This window comes from Mchenga conophoros, linkage group LG9 (genome assembly GCF_057382185.1).
Source record: "Mchenga conophoros isolate Kocher_MC1m ecotype Shallow Benthic linkage group LG9, M_conophoros_male_GT1.1, whole genome shotgun sequence".
Lineage (NCBI taxonomy): Eukaryota > Metazoa > Chordata > Actinopteri > Cichliformes > Cichlidae > Mchenga > Mchenga conophoros.
Genome location: NC_140534.1, coordinates 11,393,820 through 11,411,468, shown reverse-complemented (window position 1 = coordinate 11,411,468; position 17,649 = coordinate 11,393,820). Strand labels below are relative to the sequence as shown.

At 44.9% G+C, this 17,649-nt stretch overlaps 2 protein-coding genes and 1 non-coding gene across 3 annotated transcripts; 1 reads left to right on the top strand and 2 right to left on the bottom strand.

Annotated features, from left to right (window-relative positions):
- Window positions 1–2,308: 2,308 nt before the first annotated feature.
- On the top strand, window positions 2,309–3,659 carry unm_hu7910 (un-named hu7910). The gene has a single exon (XM_085285902.1). The coding sequence runs from the start codon at window positions 2,422–2,424 to the stop codon at window positions 3,487–3,489; it is 1,068 nt and encodes a 355-aa protein (XP_085142028.1). The 5' UTR covers window positions 2,309–2,421; the 3' UTR covers window positions 3,490–3,659.
- A 12,189-nt stretch (window positions 3,660–15,848) lies between these two features.
- On the bottom strand, window positions 15,849–17,276 carry rps20 (ribosomal protein S20). The gene is made up of 4 exons (XM_085286350.1): window positions 17,120–17,276; window positions 16,453–16,552; window positions 16,197–16,270; window positions 15,849–16,072 (listed from the first exon to the last, which is right to left on the bottom strand). Exons 1-4 carry the CDS (start codon window positions 17,120–17,122, stop codon window positions 15,890–15,892), a joined length of 360 nt encoding a protein of 119 aa, XP_085142476.1. The 5' UTR covers window positions 17,123–17,276; the 3' UTR covers window positions 15,849–15,889.
- Window positions 16,342–16,407, bottom strand: LOC146566846 (small nucleolar RNA U54). Its single transcript, XR_014893984.1, has one exon. It is a non-coding gene; the product is annotated as a small nucleolar RNA U54 (small nucleolar RNA).
- Window positions 17,277–17,649: the final 373 nt, after the last annotated feature.

Below are 17,649 nucleotides of genomic sequence, written 5' to 3'. Positions count from 1 at the left end.
AGTGTTTGTGCTAATAACATCAAGTCAGACAGGCATGGAGAACAGCACTGACTGTTTAAGTAGTTTAATGTGTAGGTGCTGGTGATAAACACATTTTGAATGAAAGCCGGGGAACTTTGGTAGCACAGAAACAAGTGGCTATTCTTTGTGACCATATAGATCAGTCCCTCATATTACCATTATTTCACCCAAAGGCACAAATTAATACTCAAAAGAGCTGCAGCAATACACACAAATATAAACAGTACTTGGTGACAACTTTGCTTTTCACAGCATATTCCATAATAGCGCTGCCATACTGCATCACACTCAGTGCATTTCAATCATTTCTCCAGCGAGTTTGATAGCAAAATAATAATCATAATTTTTTTTTAAAAATAGCGTGTGTAACGTACACATACTGGAAAATTATTTACTAGGACTCACCTATCATGTGACCGGACAGAGCAAACTCCGCCATTGTTGTTTTCCATCAAACACTCATTAAAACAGCAACCTGCAGGTATGTTAGCGCACTCATCCCCGACTGTCCGAGGGAGGGGCGGGGTCACACTTTGAAACAGATGCAAGGCAGCCCAGGCGGGGAAATTTTGCTTTTGAAATACAGTTACATTTTCAAGAACTTTCAAGCACCACATCTGAAATTCAAACACTTTTCAAACCTCGAAAAGACGACATTAGAATTCAAGCATTTCCCAGGATTTCTGATTTTTATACTCAAAAATCCATCCACAAGCTTCAACGCGTCCAGAACTCTGCTGCCCGTATCATCACCAGGACCCCTTCTATCCACCACATTACTCCTGTTCTGCAGCAGCTTCATTGGCTCCCGGTCAAATATCGTATCAATTTCAAAATACTCTTGTACACATTTAAGGCCATTCATCATCTCTCCCCTCAAAACAGGACTACAACAGTTCAAAATCAGGACTTCTTAGGACTTAACCAAAACAGAACCAGAAACAGCTGGGGGAGCAGCACAGCAAAGGACTCATCCAGGCTGGAAAAACGAATCAGGAAGGCTAGCTCTGTGGTCGGCATGAAGCTGGACACTTTGGTGATAGTGGGAGAGAAAAGGACATTAAAGAAACTGCTGGACATTATGGAAAATGCTGGGCATCCTCTGCACATGCTCGTAAATAATCAGAGGAGCCTATTCAGCGACAGGTTGCTTCTCTCAAAGTCAAGAACCAACAGGCTTAAAAACTCCTTTGTCCCACACGCCATCAAACTGTTTAACTCTTCGTTGGAGGGGAGAGGGAGGGGAAACAGGAGGACAAAGGCGAGTGGGAACAACTGAGCTGTAGTGCCTTTTCACTGTGCAATATTTGCAATATTTTTTTATATTTGACCTTTTTTGTGGGGCAAATAATATTGACACCAGTCATTTTGAGTTTTTCTGAAATGATTCTGTTGTTGTCTACAAAATATTAAAAAAATTAAGCTTTAGGGAAATCCTCTGGTTTAAAATCCTGTTTTAAAAAAAGCACTTGGGACAATTGTGGTGGAGACAGCTTTTGTTATAATATCAATAATATTTATATGAATATGGGATACTGTTACATGTTTGCATAGACGTTTGTGGAATATGGAGACACTCCTGGCATTATATGAGCAAAGTGAAACTCAATTTTTAGGGTTCATGGAGATGAGTGTGAAGATCCAAACAATCGCTGTCAGTGATGGAGAAGCTTTGATGAAAATATTTGGTAAAAAGTTCACCAGCATGAAGGAAATGAAGTTCTCAAACTTTCCTTAGGAGGACCCCAGCACGCCTGCTTAAAGAAAAGTAAGTGTGCTGATGTGGATGCTTGCAGTGACTGCTGTATAGAGGCCATCACATGAAACATATCAGTGTCATAATTGTTAGTTTAGTCACGTGTTTGTTTATTATCCTTATTGTTTTATCTGGGACTGTTTGCAAACATCTCAGAGAGAGGAGACACCAGCATCTAAACAGAGACTCAAACCAGCAACCTGCAGCTCCCTGCTTGGCTGCTCCAGTTTTCTCCTCTCTCATGTTGCCCACCAGTGATTTCTAGCTGCCCACCCACACAGCAGGCTAGAATATGCACTGAGCCTCAGCACCATGGTTGCAATACTTGGACATGTTTTCTTTATTAAATAATGAACCAGACCCCAAAAAGTAAACAGCTGTTATTGCTAGGCAACGGGAGCAGCATTTGGTGATGCAGCACCTGACATTCCTGACCATGTGGGCGGAGCATGCATGGAATGGAATGTTTTGTAGAACTGTGCAACACAAGCACTTAGTTACAGCATTGTTCATTGTATCCAGACACAGCTAGAGACACATCTACAGCAGCATCTCTGTGCAGGACAGACGACGGTTGAAGAAAAAAACACATCGAAAACTTCACTTCTCTACAAAACTTTGGTTCCTTTGTTTAAAAGGCCAAAATGAATCAAGGGAGATCGAGAAGAGGATTGGTGAGTGCGTCACCATACAGTACAGAACAGTCTGAGCTGATTAAACTACGAGAAGAATTTCAAATAATACAGGCTGAAAATGTCAAATTAAAAGAAGTGGCAGAAGAATCAAGAGAAGAAGCTAAAAATTCAAAGTTTGAAACCGAAGTAGTATTGAAGGAATTACTGCATGTGGGTCTAAAGCTTAAAGGAGAGAAGATGGGAAAACAACAAGCAGAAAATGAGAATGAAAACATCAAGAAAGAACTGTTGGAAGCTCAAAAAGCATTGCAGGAAGAGAAAAGCACAGCACAAGAAGCTAAAAATAAATATCAAACTGCAAAGAAGGAGGCAGAAAATGTGATGCAGGAATTACAGGAGGTGCAGGAAGCTTTTGAAGGGGAGAAAAGGAAAATGCAGTTGGCAGCACAAGAAGCTGAAAATGTAACGGCTGAAGCTGAAATACTCAGGAAGGAATTACTGCATGTAAAGCAACAACTTGAAGAGCAGAAAAAACGTAAACATGAGGCAGAAAATGAGATTGAAAATATGAAGAAAGAATTGTTGGAAGCTCAAAAAGTGTTGGAGGAAGAGAAATTTAAAATACAGGAAGCAAAGAAAGAAATGGAAAATACAAAGAGTTTCACTCAAAACATGAGGAAGAAGTTGCTGGAAACAGAGGAAGAAATAGAAAAAGAGACACATGGAAAATGGGAGGCAAAACAGGAAAGTGAAACTCTGAAGAAGAAACTGATGAAAGTGCAAGAAGAACTTGCAGAAGAGAAAATTGAGTTGAAGGTATTCAAGAAAGAAACGACAGCCTCTGAGGTGACCAAGAAAGGCTGCAAAGATGCACTTAAAGAAATGCAAAAGCACAAAAAGGAAGCTAAAGAGCTCCTGAAACAGAAAGTCAAACTGGCCAAACAGCAGCTGAAAGAAGCATTTAAAGACGCCGAGGAGCAGCTAAACAAAACCTTAAAAGAGCTGAAGGCAAAAGAAAAAGAAAAGAAAGCCGAGGACAGGAGTGGATTCTGGAGCAGACTGCTGAGAAAAAACTGACCCAGCAGCATCAAGTTTAAGGAGAGCAATAGTTTCTTCCTCCTTCCCCCTCTCTCAACCTTTCTTTCACAAAAATCCCCCCAAACTTGACTTGGGACGTTTGTTTGTTTTTAAAAACTCTATTCTGAATACATGTACTGAAATACACAAATAAAATTGCCATAACTTGACCTCATGTTGCCGGCTTCTTTTCTTGTGTGTCTGTGGATGTAAAACAGTAACACACTTTCTGCTCTGTGTGTTTTTAATTGTAAATAAATGCAATATATCTTCATTTTAAAAACTTCTGCTCTAAATCTTTTTTTAGCAAAATGCTTTTTTTGCCCCTTCCTGATTTCTTATGTTTTAACATGTTTGTTACATTTACATGTTTCCGATTTCAAGTGTTAACACAGATGGTCAGAGACAGAGGTCTGGACAGCTCTTTCCCTTTATTTGTATTTATTCAGGTTATTTTTATACTCAAAAATCCATCCACAAGCTTCAACGCGTCCAGAACTCTGCTGCCCGTATCATCACCAGGACCCCTTCTATCCACCACATCACTCCTGTTCTGCAGCAGCTTCACTGGCTCCCGGTCAAATATCGTATCAATTTCAAAATACTCTTGTACACATTTAAGGCTATTCATCATCTCTGCCCTCCATATCTTTCTGATCTGGTTAAGATCGCCGCCCCATCTCGTTGTACTACTACTACTACGTCGATCTACTTCTTCCCTTTCACTCTCCGTCCCCTCCCCCCGTCTTGCCACCATGGGGAGCAGGGCTTTCAGCTGCTCTGCTCCACGACTCTGGAATCCCCTACCTCCTGATTTAATGTGACCAAGTGGTCGGCGGAGTTATGAACAAAATAAATAAACTTGACAACGCCACCTAGGGGAATTACACCCCCAGGAAATATACTTAAAAAAAATAAATAAAAGGAATAAAAGAAGACCGCACAGATTCAAGGATGCACACTGAGGCAGGTTGGCTTCCAATATTAAAACAGTTTTATTTATAGAAATAAATAAAATATTATAAATAATATTTTATAAATAAAATATTAAAAGTCAAGATGTAGCGTCATTATTGACAGTGTCCTACAGTAAAAATAAACAATCGTGGAACTTGGACTTACCAGCAGCCGTGGAACCAAAAGAAAATCACACCAAAAGAATCACTGCAGACCACCCAGTGCTGTACAAAAGAAAGTGTGAAAACGACCCACCACCTGAGGTCCCAGGGCCACTGGCTCGTCCTCCTTCACTGAAATAAAACACAGAAAAGTATGTTAAAAGAATAAAAGGACACTGAGCGTCAGGCTCGCTACAAATCATAAAAAGACTAAAACACACGTTAATAACTTTAATAAAAGAAATCTCACACACACACACAGGAAAGGCTTATTCCCCACGGGTCAAACTACCACTCGTGCTGGTAATAATTATTCTCAGGCGTAGGCCGGTCTGGCTCCCCACCGGCTGAGACCGGCCACCCAGGCGATTTAGAGTCCCAGCACGACACTCGGGCAGAGAATCACTTCAGCCCGATCACAGAAGTGTGGGTACGAGCAACAGTCCAGGGTAAAATAGAACACCAGGCGAACCCAAAAAAAGGTAAGCCTACTTAATAAAAACAAGATAAGACAAAACGAGACAAGACAGCAGACTCCACCAAGGAGGAGTTCACAACAGCAACTGAGAAGGCAGTCCACTCTTCCAATTTAGGTTGGACAATTTACCATGGAGAGGTGAGTACAGCAGTGAACCCCCAGGACCGGAGGCACTATACTCTCATTGGTGGAGATACCACGAACACCTCTCTCCGCAATGGCAGAATTAAACAGACTGCTGCGCTGTAGCTGTCGTATAATCGACTCTTGCTGATCAATCCGTCGCAGTACGCCAGCATTTACTGCTGTATCGTACCAGAAGCTCGGGAGGAATTAATCCAACAAGACATCGGCTTAGCTTTATACAGGCTAGCGCCACCCTGCAATCAATGTGCAGGTGGGTTCCCAATTAACCCGATCACCTGATACAAGGAGCGAGTGCAGTGGAAAGAGAGCGAGGGTGGTAGAGCGAGCGAGAGAGAGAGAATGAGAGAAGAAAAACAACGGAAGGCGAGTAGCCCATCTGGCTACATCTACCCCCCTTTTTTGTATTGGCGCCCCAACAATAACTCAAGGAACCTAACACCATGGCCTGAATATGGCAAGCTGAGCATTAGCAACTGACGCAGATTCAACAGGACGTGGCAAGTGATAAACATTTGAGTGATGACCAGCTGTTGAACGTGCTGTTCTCCGCAAATGTGGCCCACTCACCTCAGACTGTTCAACAGAGCCTGAGGAAGAACCTGGGGGAGCAGAGGTCGAGGGTGCTACAATCACACTGGGAGTAGACCTGAGCTCCACCGATGGAACTCTAGAGGCATCGGGAAGTGACACCACAGGTGCGACAGGGTGTGAGGGTACCTCAGGGACAAGGAGCCACAACTCGTCGTCACTCAGAGAGGTCTGCTCTGAGTCAGCGGGTACAGGTGGGGGTGGAACCGGTGGACCAGGTGTAGGTGGCCCTAGGCTGACCTGTGCCTTTAACATGTCACGATGGACATGTCGAACCTTCTCCAAGTCTCCCACGGGGGCAATGGTATAAACAGCCCCGTTCTCTTGGGGTGCCCTCAACACCTGATAGACCACAGAGCTCCAAAGGTCCTGGATCTTGTGCCGGCCCCGGGTGCTATGATCTCGAAGATACACCAGCTGACCGACCTTTAAAGGAACAGGGTGGACTCTCTGGTCATGCCGTTCCTTACGGCGGTCAGCGGCCAGCGACAACCGTGCCCGAGCTCCCTCAAAAGCCACCATTAACCTGGCTTGGTGCTCGGCCACCCAGTCCTGTACCTCTCCAGGCACTGGGTCCTGAACGCGGCCTAGAAGGAAATCAATAGGCAGCCTAGGATCCCTGCCAAACATCAAGAGAAACGGTGACTCTCCGGTGCCCTGATGTGGCGTGCTATTATAGCAAAAGAGCACATGCGGTAAGCATGCAGCCCAGTCGCGTTTCTGAGATGATGGCAGAGTCCGGAGGAGGTTATGGAGGGTTCGGTTAAACCGTTCGCACTGCCCATTACCCGCTGGGTGGTAAGGGGTTGTACGGGACTTGGCTACCCGATACAATTCGCATAACTGTTGCATCACCAAACTCTCAAAATTTCTACCCTGGTCAGAGTGGAGGCGGCTTGGAACGCCAAACTTAAAAAACCACTCTGTTAACAGGGCCTGGGCCACAGTAGAGGCCCGCTGGTCCCGAGTAGGGACTGCAACAGTGTATTTGCTAAAAACGTCAGTCATAACCAAAACGTTTTCAACTCCACTACGGGAAGGTTCCAACACCGTGAAGTCTATGGCCAGGATTTCATTTGGCCTAGACGCCAACAGGTGACCCATATAACTATGAGGCCCCAACCCTGAGTCCTTTGCGACCTGACAGCGTTCACAACGCTGAACCCATTGCTTGATGTCAGAGGACATCCCGGGCCAATAGCAACGCTGCCTGACCAGTTCAGTGGTGCGCTCAATACCTTGGTGCCCATGGTCCTGGTGCAGCTGCCTCAAGGTCTCAGGTTGCAGAGCCTCTGGGAGAACAAGTTGGAGGGCTTCCTCACCTCCACCTGGACGCAAAATACGGCGATAAAGGATGCCATCCTTCTCCACCAGACGATCCCACTGACGCAGCAGAACCATGACTGGTTTGGGGAGCTGATTCCTTTCCTCCGAAGAGGGCAGGGTGTGCCTCCTCCAGTGTACCAAGAAATCCTTGAGGAGGGGGTCAGCCTCCTGCAAAGCACGAATATCCTCCAGGGAGTGAGATGGAAAGGCCCCAATCTCCAACTGAGTAACGGAGGGCAAAACGGCTGGACACTGAGCCTGCCGAAGTGAAGTCGGGACACAAGTCCCAGGCAACACACCCTCGGCCAAGCTGGAGCTCGTCTCATACTGTCGAGAGAGAGCATCAGCATTCCTGTTACTGCGGCCTGAGCGATACTTGATCTCAAAATCGAATGCCGCCAGCTGGGAGGCCCACCTCTGCTCGGTGGCACCCAGCTTAGCTGAAGAGAGGTAACTGAGTGGATTGTTATCGGTGTAAACCACACACTTCTGCCCCAGCAGGTACTCCCGGAACTTCTCGGCCATGGCCCACTTGAGTGCAAGAAACTCCAGCTTCATGGAGCTGTAATTGTCCATATTGCGCTCATGTGGCCGAAGACCTCGACTAGCATAAGCCACTGGCCTAACGACACCTTCTACATCTTGGGAGAGAACTGCACCTAAACCACTGTGGCTGGCGTCAATCTCCAAGATAAATGGGCGCGTAAAGTCAGCATATGCTAGCACAGGTGCAGACACAAGCTTTGCTTTCAGGGCCTCAAAGCTCTCCTCACACTGAGGGGTCCAAATAGCACTCAAACTCTGTCCCAAGCCCTTCTTTGTCTTTGTGCCAGCCGATTTAGCCACCACTTGATGCAGGGGAGCCGCCAATGCGGCAAACCCCTCCACAAAGCGCCGGTAATAGCTGGCGAAACCCAAAAAGGATCGCAACTCTGACACGGAACGAGGACACTGCCATTTGGCTACTGCGTCAACCTTGGCTGGATCGGTCGAGACACCCTCACAGGAGATTACATGGCCCAAGTAGTTAACCTTCTGCTGGAAAAAGGCACACTTTTCTAACTTAGCCTTGAGCCCCTGTTGCTGCAGCCTTGCCATCACCATCTCTAGCCGTTGCAGGTGCTGAGAGACAGACGAGGAGAACACAATGATGTCGTCTAGGTACAGCAGTAATGACTGGCACTGCTGATCCCCGAACATCCTCTGCATTAGGCGCTGAAAGGTACCAGGAGCATTGCACAGCCCGAATGGCATACGATTCCACTCGAACAGGCCAAACGGCGTGCAAAAAGCGGTCTTGGGCTTATCCTGCTCAGAAACTGGCACCTGGTTGTACCCGCTGGCCAGGTCGATGGTAGAAAACCAGCGTGCGCCAGCTAGGGCATCCAGACTTTCCTCGATGCGAGGTAAGGGGAAGGCGTCCTTCCTTGTTTTGCTATTCAGCAAACGATAGTCAACGCACAGCCGAAGGCTTCCATCCTTCTTGCGGACCAACACGATGGGAGAGGCATAAGGGCTGCTACTTTCCCTAATTACCTGGGCCTCCAGTAGCTGGTTGATATGAGCCCTGACAGCCTCATAATCAGAAGGAGGAATTCGCCTGTACCTCTGCCGGACAGGTGCGTCATCGAGTAGCGGTATGTCGTGCGAAATGAGGTTTGTGCAGCCCAAGTCTCCCTCATAAGTGGAGAAAACAGAGCGGTACTTCCGCAAAAGTAACCGTACCTCGTGTTGCTCTGACTCAGCGAGAGCAGACAGGTCAATCGTATCCACCATCTCTTGAGCAGGGCTGCTGGTTGTATGGGAGGAAACGGTAATGGGAAAAGAGTGTTCCTCGCTAACACCGGCAGGGAGGCTAACAACAGTAGCTTTGCTTATCACTCCCAAACAGGTCCGCGGGTGGAGAACAGCTTCCGCTGTCCCTACATTGGTGACTGGGATGTAGGCAACGCCCTTATCCACCTGAACCAAACATGGAGAGGCCAGCAACCCAACTGGCAACCCGGACTCAGAAGGTTCAAAAAGCACAGCCTGACCTGACAACTGCTGAGAACAAGTAGTGGCCACCAGCTGCATAACACCACCAGGTATCCGCACGGCCCGCGGGCCCTGTACCTTAACGGTACCGACAGGGTCCTCTGGGGCTTGGGCTGCAGACTGGTGACACTGATGTAAGGCCTCCAAAACTGGTCTCGGTGCCTGTGACACAGAAGGAGAATGAAACAAGGAGCCACCGAAAGCCCCAAACAGTTCTTGATAACAGCGGCGGATTACGTTCATTCCTAAGATGCCAGGGACAGAGGGCGCAGCCCCAGGAGGGTCCTTCACTATAAGGATTCCACAAGAGGGCATTTCCTTGCCACACAGGAGTACACTGAGCTCCAAATAGCCAATGTAAGGGATGGCAAGCCCATTGGCAGCCCGAAGCTGTAGCCAATGACATGACTGAAGGCGTTCTTGTCCCCAAGGGGCAAAATGTGCCAAAAAGAAACTTTCTGTGATGGTGGAAACCATGGACCCAGTATCCACCAAACAAGGGACAGTTACCCCACTAATAAGCACATCCATCTTTGGACACGATGAAATTAGCCTGCCAATCCTATCTTTCTGTGAGCCAGTGAACTCCCCACCTGAACTGTGACTCTGCAGCACAGATGGCGTTAGTTTTCCGACTGGGTAGCGGGAAGATGATTGCCAACTGCGGCGTAAGGAGGGCCTGAATCAGAACCTGCTCTAGGGCGGCGTGAAGCCCGCTCCCCAGTGCACTCCCTAGCAAAGTGTCCTGGCTGCTGACACCGGCGACAAATCACCGAGCCAGCCCGTGAAGGCCGAACACTTCTTCGGGGGTTCTGTAAAGAAGCCACTGTCTCAGTGAGCTGATTTAACTGCTCTTGTTGGCGCTTTAGGAGTTCCTTTAGCTCACGCCACTCTGACTCGGGTGTACCAACAGGAGCGAACCTAGGGCTAGTGTGCACTCCACACTGAAAACCATATGCCGATGGTTGAGAATAGCCACGGTCGCGAACACCGCCTGAAAACCCTTCTCTTTCCCATCTAATTGCTTCCCCGCGCACCTCTAACAAGGTGGCAGTGGGCACACGGCGAACATATTGTTTAAGCTCTCTGCGGAGACCACTATCAACAACATGTTCTACAAATTGGTCTCGGAGCAGCACCTCTGCGTTACGCATACCATCAGGTGCACTTTGTTTTACTTGCTCCATCAGAGCCATTAGCGCTAAGGAAAACTCCTGCAAAGTCTCTTCCTCCCGTTGTCTCCTCGAAAAGAAAGCCTGCTGCAGAGTGACATAGGACTGCGCATTGCCATACAGTTCCTTTAAAATGGTCAACACCCGAGCAGGATCCCCTCGCTCTAAATTAGGGCGAAATTTGATCTCCTCCCTTGCTTCTCCCTCTAAATGGTCAAAAATAAAGAAAGCTTGATCAGCAACAGACAGGTGCCGGGCACGCATGCATGCTTGAACCTCTTCGACCCATTCAGCTATATTGATGCCTGTTCTACCATTGAACATGGGACATTTACGGTCCCTAGGCACCACCACCAGACGCTCTGTAACGGCGGCCTGGCTACCAACATTTGGTATGCAACCAGCTGGTACGAAAGAGGACGACGCGGCCCCGCCACCAGACTCGAGCACAGCGCCCCCATCCCGGCGCAATTGCTCATTATCTGCCCTTAACTGCGCTACCAAGTCTCTAAGTTGCTGCAATTCTTCCTCCATAATAAATTTTGACCCCAAAAAAAGAGAAAATTAAATCAGCAAGGTGCTAAAATCCTATTACTCTTCCTTCTACCTGGATACTGCTGTCTTGTCTATAATCACACTCTAAAACAAATAGAGCCTTCAAACAGGTGAACTAGACTCGTTGCAAAAAAATAAAACAATTTACAAAACCAAACATCTACCTCAAACGTGCATCCTGTCGACAACGCCAAGTATGTGACCAAGTGGTCGGCGGAGTTATGAACAAAATAAATAAACTTGACAACGCCACCTAGGGGAATTACACCCCCAGGAAATATACTTAAAAAAAATAAATAAAAGGAATAAAAGAAGACCGCACAGATTCAAGGATGCACACTGAGGCAGGTTGGCTTCCAATATTAAAACAGTTTTATTTATAGAAATAAATAAAATATTATAAATAATATTTTATAAATAAAATATTAAAAGTCAAGATGTAGCGTCATTATTGACAGTGTCCTACAGTAAAAATAAACAATCGTGGAACTTGGACTTACCAGCAGCCGTGGAACCAAAAGAAAATCACACCAAAAGAATCACTGCAGACCACCCAGTGCTGTACAAAAGAAAGTGTGAAAACGACCCACCACCTGAGGTCCCAGGGCCACTGGCTCGTCCTCCTTCACTGAAATAAAACACAGAAAAGTATGTTAAAAGAATAAAAGGACACTGAGCGTCAGGCTCGCTACAAATCATAAAAAGACTAAAACACACGTTAATAACTTTAATAAAAGAAATCTCACACACACACACACACACACACACACAGGAAAGGCTTATTCCCCACGGGTCAAACTACCACTCGTGCTGGTAATAATTATTCTCAGGCGTAGGCCGGTCTGGCTCCCCACCGGCTGAGACCGGCCACCCAGGCGATTTAGAGTCCCAGCACGACACTCGGGCAGAGAATCACTTCAGCCCGATCACAGAAGTGTGGGTACGAGCAACAGTCCAGGGTAAAATAGAACACCAGGCGAACCCAAAAAAAGGTAAGCCTACTTAATAAAAACAAGATAAGACAAAACGAGACAAGACAGCAGACTCCACCAAGGAGGAGTTCACAACAGCAACTGAGAAGGCAGTCCACTCTTCCAATTTAGGTTGGACAATTTACCATGGAGAGGTGAGTACAGCAGTGAACCCCCAGGACCGGAGGCACTATACTCTCATTGGTGGAGATACCACGAACACCTCTCTCCGCAATGGCAGAATTAAACAGACTGCTGCGCTGTAGCTGTCGTATAATCGACTCTTGCTGATCAATCCGTCGCAGTACGCCAGCATTTACTGCTGTATCGTACCAGAAGCTCGGGAGGAATTAATCCAACAAGACATCGGCTTAGCTTTATACAGGCTAGCGCCACCCTGCAATCAATGTGCAGGTGGGTTCCCAATTAACCCGATCACCTGATACAAGGAGCGAGTGCAGTGGAAAGAGAGCGAGGGTGGTAGAGCGAGCGAGAGAGAGAGAATGAGAGAAGAAAAACAACGGAAGGCGAGTAGCCCATCTGGCTACATTAAGAAATATCTCTTCCTTCTCTCTCTTTAAGTCCCAACTCAAAACTCACTTGTTCAAAATAGCTTATCCCACATAACCTCTCCACTCTGCTCTTTTAAATTAGTTTATGTCTTATGCTTTTACGATTGTGTAAACTGCTTGTTTTTATGTTGCTTTTTATTCTAATGTGTACAGTGACCTTGAGTGTTTTGAAAGGCGCTTTCAAATAAAATGTATTATTATTATCTTTGAAATATCTCAGTGTGACACTGATACTGTACATGAGTGTGGTAGGTTTTGAAAACAGCATCAGCAGAGTACACAGCAAAGGGGAAAGGAACAATTGTTCCTTTCAAATTTTTTACAAAACATCCAATCCTGGATCATATCCATATCCACTTAGGATCGAGTGATCCAAATACACCACATTGTGACAATAGCCACGGCATAGCAGCTGATGAGCAGCAGATAGATACTGCTCATGGCACCACTGGTGCAACTAGACTTGCAGTCAAGACCGCCAAAACCAAGACCAAGACCAGAGGGTATCGAGACCAAGACAAGACTAAGAACAAGTCGAGACCAAGTCGAGACGAGACAGAGACAGACAAAAAAGTCTTTAAACTGCAGCCAGATGCTGCTTCGTTTACGGGTGTCAGGCATATTTATGTGTTTTTGCTTTAGCACGTCTCTCACCCTCTCTGTTTTTCACACAATGATATTATCCTATATCCTCGCATGTGATTGGCCACAATATGGAGGGATTGGAGCACAGCTGAGGCACTGTGTGAGAGCTGAGCAGCGAAAGAAAATAAAGCGAGGGTAGAAATGACTGATAGATTAATAGGCTCTGTTTTGAGTTTTGTTCAAAAAAGAATGACTTCATATAGGAAAAAATAAATATCACATATGCAGGACACCTTAAACTGTATCAAGACACGAGGACTAAACCCCAATTCAAACAGACCCAGAACTGATCGGGAATCAAAACAGGACTACAAGAGTTCAAAATCAGGACTACTGAGGACTTAACCAAAACAGAACCAGAATCAAAACTAGATGATAGTAGCACTAAAAATCATCATAGACCTGCACTACACTTATTTTTTAATTCTACCAAAGTCCACTATTTAGATTCAGAGCAGCTTATATAATTATTTAGCCTTATTGTGCAAACAAGCCTGCATAACTTAATAAATATAGAATTTGAAAAGTAACAAATGGTATCTCAGAAGTCACACAAGGTACTAGATACATGTTCTGATGAGTTTTGGCAAACAACCATTTGACTAACATGTGTGTCACCTGCTCTTGTTCCATCTCTGTTCTGTCCTCTCTCTCCCTCTCTGCTCCTCTCTCTCCCTCTCTGTTCCTCTCTCTCCCTCTCTGATCCTCTCTCTCCCTCTCTGTTCCTCTCTCTCCCTCTCTGCTCCTCTCTCTCCCTCTCTGTTCCTCTCTCTCCCTCTCTGCTCCTCTCTCTCCCTCTCTGTTCCTCTCTCTCCCTCTCTGATCCTCTCTCTCCCTCTCTGATCCTCTCTCTCCCTCTCTGTTCCTCTCTCTCCCTCTCTGATCCTCTCTCTCCCTCTCTGATCCTCTCTCTCCCTCTCTGCTCCTCTCTCTCCCTCTCTGTTCCTCTCTCTCCCTCTCTGCTCCTCTCTCTCCCTCTCTGCTCCTCTCTCTCCCTCTTTGTGCTGACAATCAAGCCAAACACCAACATCATCAAATATACAGTTGAAACCAGACATTTACACACTCTTCAGATAAAAACACAAAAACGTTTTTAATTGTAACATCGAATCAGACTAAATGTTTATTTTTTAGATTAATAAATATAAAAACATATTTGTTAAATTTAAGAGTAAACTGTCTGTATTTCTTAATTGTAAATGGCACCAAATTGTATTCAAAATTGAGCCACACTCATGGAGCTCCACAATTCTTTTCCTGGTGTTTTGGTTGACATCTCTTGATTTTCCCATGTCAAAGAAACAGGCTCTGTGTTTTGCCTTATATGCATCCACAGCTGTGCCACCAATTTACTCACATGGACTCTACGAACCTGTCAGAAGCTTCTTCAGCTCAGAATGGAATCGTCTGGAGTTTTCTTATTAATTAACAATAAACATAGTGTACATGTACTCCTAAATTTGATGAAAGTAATGAAAAATAGACAGCTTCCTCTTTTTATTCTGACATTTAACTAATTCAAAAGATATTTCAATATTTATTTATCTAAAACAAAACAAGTTTACTCTAAATTGATGTTTAACAGTAAAAAAATGTTTCTATGTTTTCTCTCTAAAGTTTATGTAAAGATCTGGTTTCAACTGTGAATATACTGCAGTGAATTGAAATTCCTCTTGTTTTGCATAGAAATATACTGAACAACATCCAAAGCATAATACATAAAATAACATCTACCTGAGTTTTTTCTTTGAAAGAAGCTCCTTATGGCCATTGTTGTGTTCATCAGTACATATCTGAAACCGATTTAGAGTTTGTTTAGCCGTGGAGGGTAACAACTGAAAATATGAAATAAACACACATGTAAGCTAAGACTCTCTAAAAAGAAAGCATTATTGTTGTTCGGCTTTTCATTTCGCCATTTGTTGATTCACTCGAAGAGCAAGTAACGTAATATGGGTCAAGTGATCAGTTTGATATCAATCTTTTGTGAAACATTGTCATATTTACATTATTAGAACAGTGCCAATGATTTGCTTTGGTACCTGGTCAAACTTAAGCTCTCCTCTGTCTGCAGTAAACTCGCAGGGAGCAGCTTCTCCCCCCTTGCTCACATGCGCAAGCGTTGTGCTCAGTCTACTAGTGCCTGAGCTCGGATCATACCAAAATTAAAGGGAATTTAGTACTGTGTGCTATGTGCTTGGAATATGGTGTGTAGTTTTTGTTTTATAGTTGTCAGTCAGGCATCTTACTATGAAACAAATTACACTCCAAAAGACCCCGGGCTTCTGAAAAAATGACCCGGGCTTAAGCCCAGTAAGCCACCCCCCATGGTTGACTCCAAATCTCCTGAACACTTTGTCGATCTGAGAAAGCAAGACCAAGACCACGTAAAAGTGAAGACCGGTCTCGAGACATCCAACTCTGGTTTACAGTTGTCATATTTCACTAGCCCCCTTAGTTCAAGGTTTCCCTAATAATTCTTCAACTGACAAATGTTTACACTCATTTTAACTTAGTAAAACCTTTGGCACTTTCTTTCCTTTAAGACATATTAATAAAAGGCAAATTTATATCTATTGCTTTTGAAAACTACAGCCATTCAGTGAGCGTCTAAGACTGCTTTTTCAGGTTCCTTTATTTGTACCTGTAGGCAGATTTTGCTTAAGTTTACAATTAACATCTAGACACTCATCGCAAACTTGGCCCTTTTGAGGTTTCCCACCATCACAAACCCAAACACCACCACGTCATAGTTTCCTCATTCATTGCTTTATTGAAAAATCTGGGTCATTTATGCATCAGCGATAGTGACTTCGACCTCTACACCAGGTTCGATGCTGATGGAGGTGATCTGCTTGACAATTTCAGATGGGCTGTGCAGATCAATCAGGCGCTTATGGATCCTCATCTGGAAGCGATCCCAGGTTTTGGACCCTTCACCACAGGGAGTCTTTCTGGTGGTGATGCGCAGAGTCTGGAGGAAGAGAAATGCATTTTACTTTAATAAAATGATCAAGCATTCAGGATACGCAATCAAGAAAAAGCAATTTATTCCAATGTGGTGTTAGATAAGAGTTCTGAGCCATGGTCTTCAGTACCTTGGTTGGCATGCGGACAGGTCCCTTCACCTTCAGGTTCTTTTCCTTAGCCCCACGGATCAGGTCTGCGCAGACTGCAGAGCAGAAATGCACAAAAACTTGAAAACACGGCCAGTCATCACTTTGCCTTGATTTGCTTTCCAAGCCGTGGCTCAGAATAGCGTATACATAAATCAGGGTTTATCAGTCAAATTTTTGTCCTCATAGCTCAGGTCAGGTTAAACTCACAACATTAACTAAATCTGAGCTTAATTACCCTTCTCCAGAGATTTGACGTTGCGGCTGGTGAGGGTGATGCGGATGCGGTGGATGGCAACCTCAGTGTCAACTGGTGCCTTGCCGGTGTCCTTAAAAGCCTGGATGTGAGGAGGAAAAAGCAGTTACTCAGGCCCATCCTTGATATTGCAGGACGATGTATTTTAAAAAAAAAAAAAAAAAAAAAGGGGAGATCTCAAGAACACGCGCAGCGAACTAGTTTAGGTTTGATTCCTTTTACACTGATTCGGAAGCCCGGGCAAAAGCACCTGAACGCAGCGGCAGAGAACTATAATTTGGGACACCCCGATGAATAACGACACCCAGATGATTTACTTTCAGCAACAACCGGCCCCCACAAAACGCGCGAGTCAAGAGGAAGCTTGAACTTTATATAAGAGTCTTCTGCCTCGCTTAGAAATGCGCCGAAACGTTAACTGTGCATTTAACATCCACAGCCGCATGAATCTACAGCTTGCTAACGTTAGTAACTATCTACAGTCCGTTTGGACGGTGTTTATGAAGGGGCTGCGAGCGCCATTAGCTGTCGGCATTAGCAGCGACACTCCGTAGAACTCTTGAGTTCAAATTACTCTACAAATTATCAAGCAATTAGCAAAAACCAGCTGCATACAACTTGTTGGTTGACATAATCAAACAGCACATACCATTGTGAATATTCCTGACCGACTTATTCGGAAAAAAATTCAAGCGAACAGCGGTGAGCCAGGAAAGCACGCCACCAACGTGGTTAGCTGTCGGTGAAAAGACCGAGCACAGGCCAGTTTCCACATATGTACTGCTCATCCGGAAGTCTTCTACTTCTTCGTTGGTGTTTCAAGCAGCTCCGTAACTAATAGCGACATCTATTAACGTGAGTTTGAAATTGCAGTGTGATCACGTATGTGCGTTTTAGATAAGACTGCAACTGTTACCTTTACTATTATTCCAGTAATAGTGATTTGTACAAACTGATAATGCCACAAATTTGTTACAGTAGTTATTGTGTTGTTACTCGTAATCTATGGCAAATTCTTCATTCCAAAATGTGCATTTAGAAGCAAGAATCAAAATCAGAATATTTTTTAATCCCAGAGGAAATTAAAAGGTCACAGTTGCTCCAACACAGTAAGAACAGTAACAAGCAAGTTAAAGTATCAATATTAAATAATACAATATTTTACAAAATAGTTCTAAT

Excerpts from the sequence above, each read along its gene's own strand:
- unm_hu7910 (XM_085285902.1), top strand. The coding sequence starts at position 2,422 with ATGAATCAAGGGAGATCGAGAAGAGGATTGGTGAGTGCGTCACCATAC.
- rps20 (XM_085286350.1), bottom strand. Across the intron at positions 16,271-16,452 it reads CGTCAAATCTCTGGAGAAGG|TCTGCGCAGACCTGATCCGT; the intron begins GTAATTAAGCTC and ends TCTGCTCTGCAG. Across the intron at positions 16,073-16,196 it reads CTGTCCGCATGCCAACCAAG|ACTCTGCGCATCACCACCAG; the intron begins GTACTGAAGACC and ends CTCTTCCTCCAG.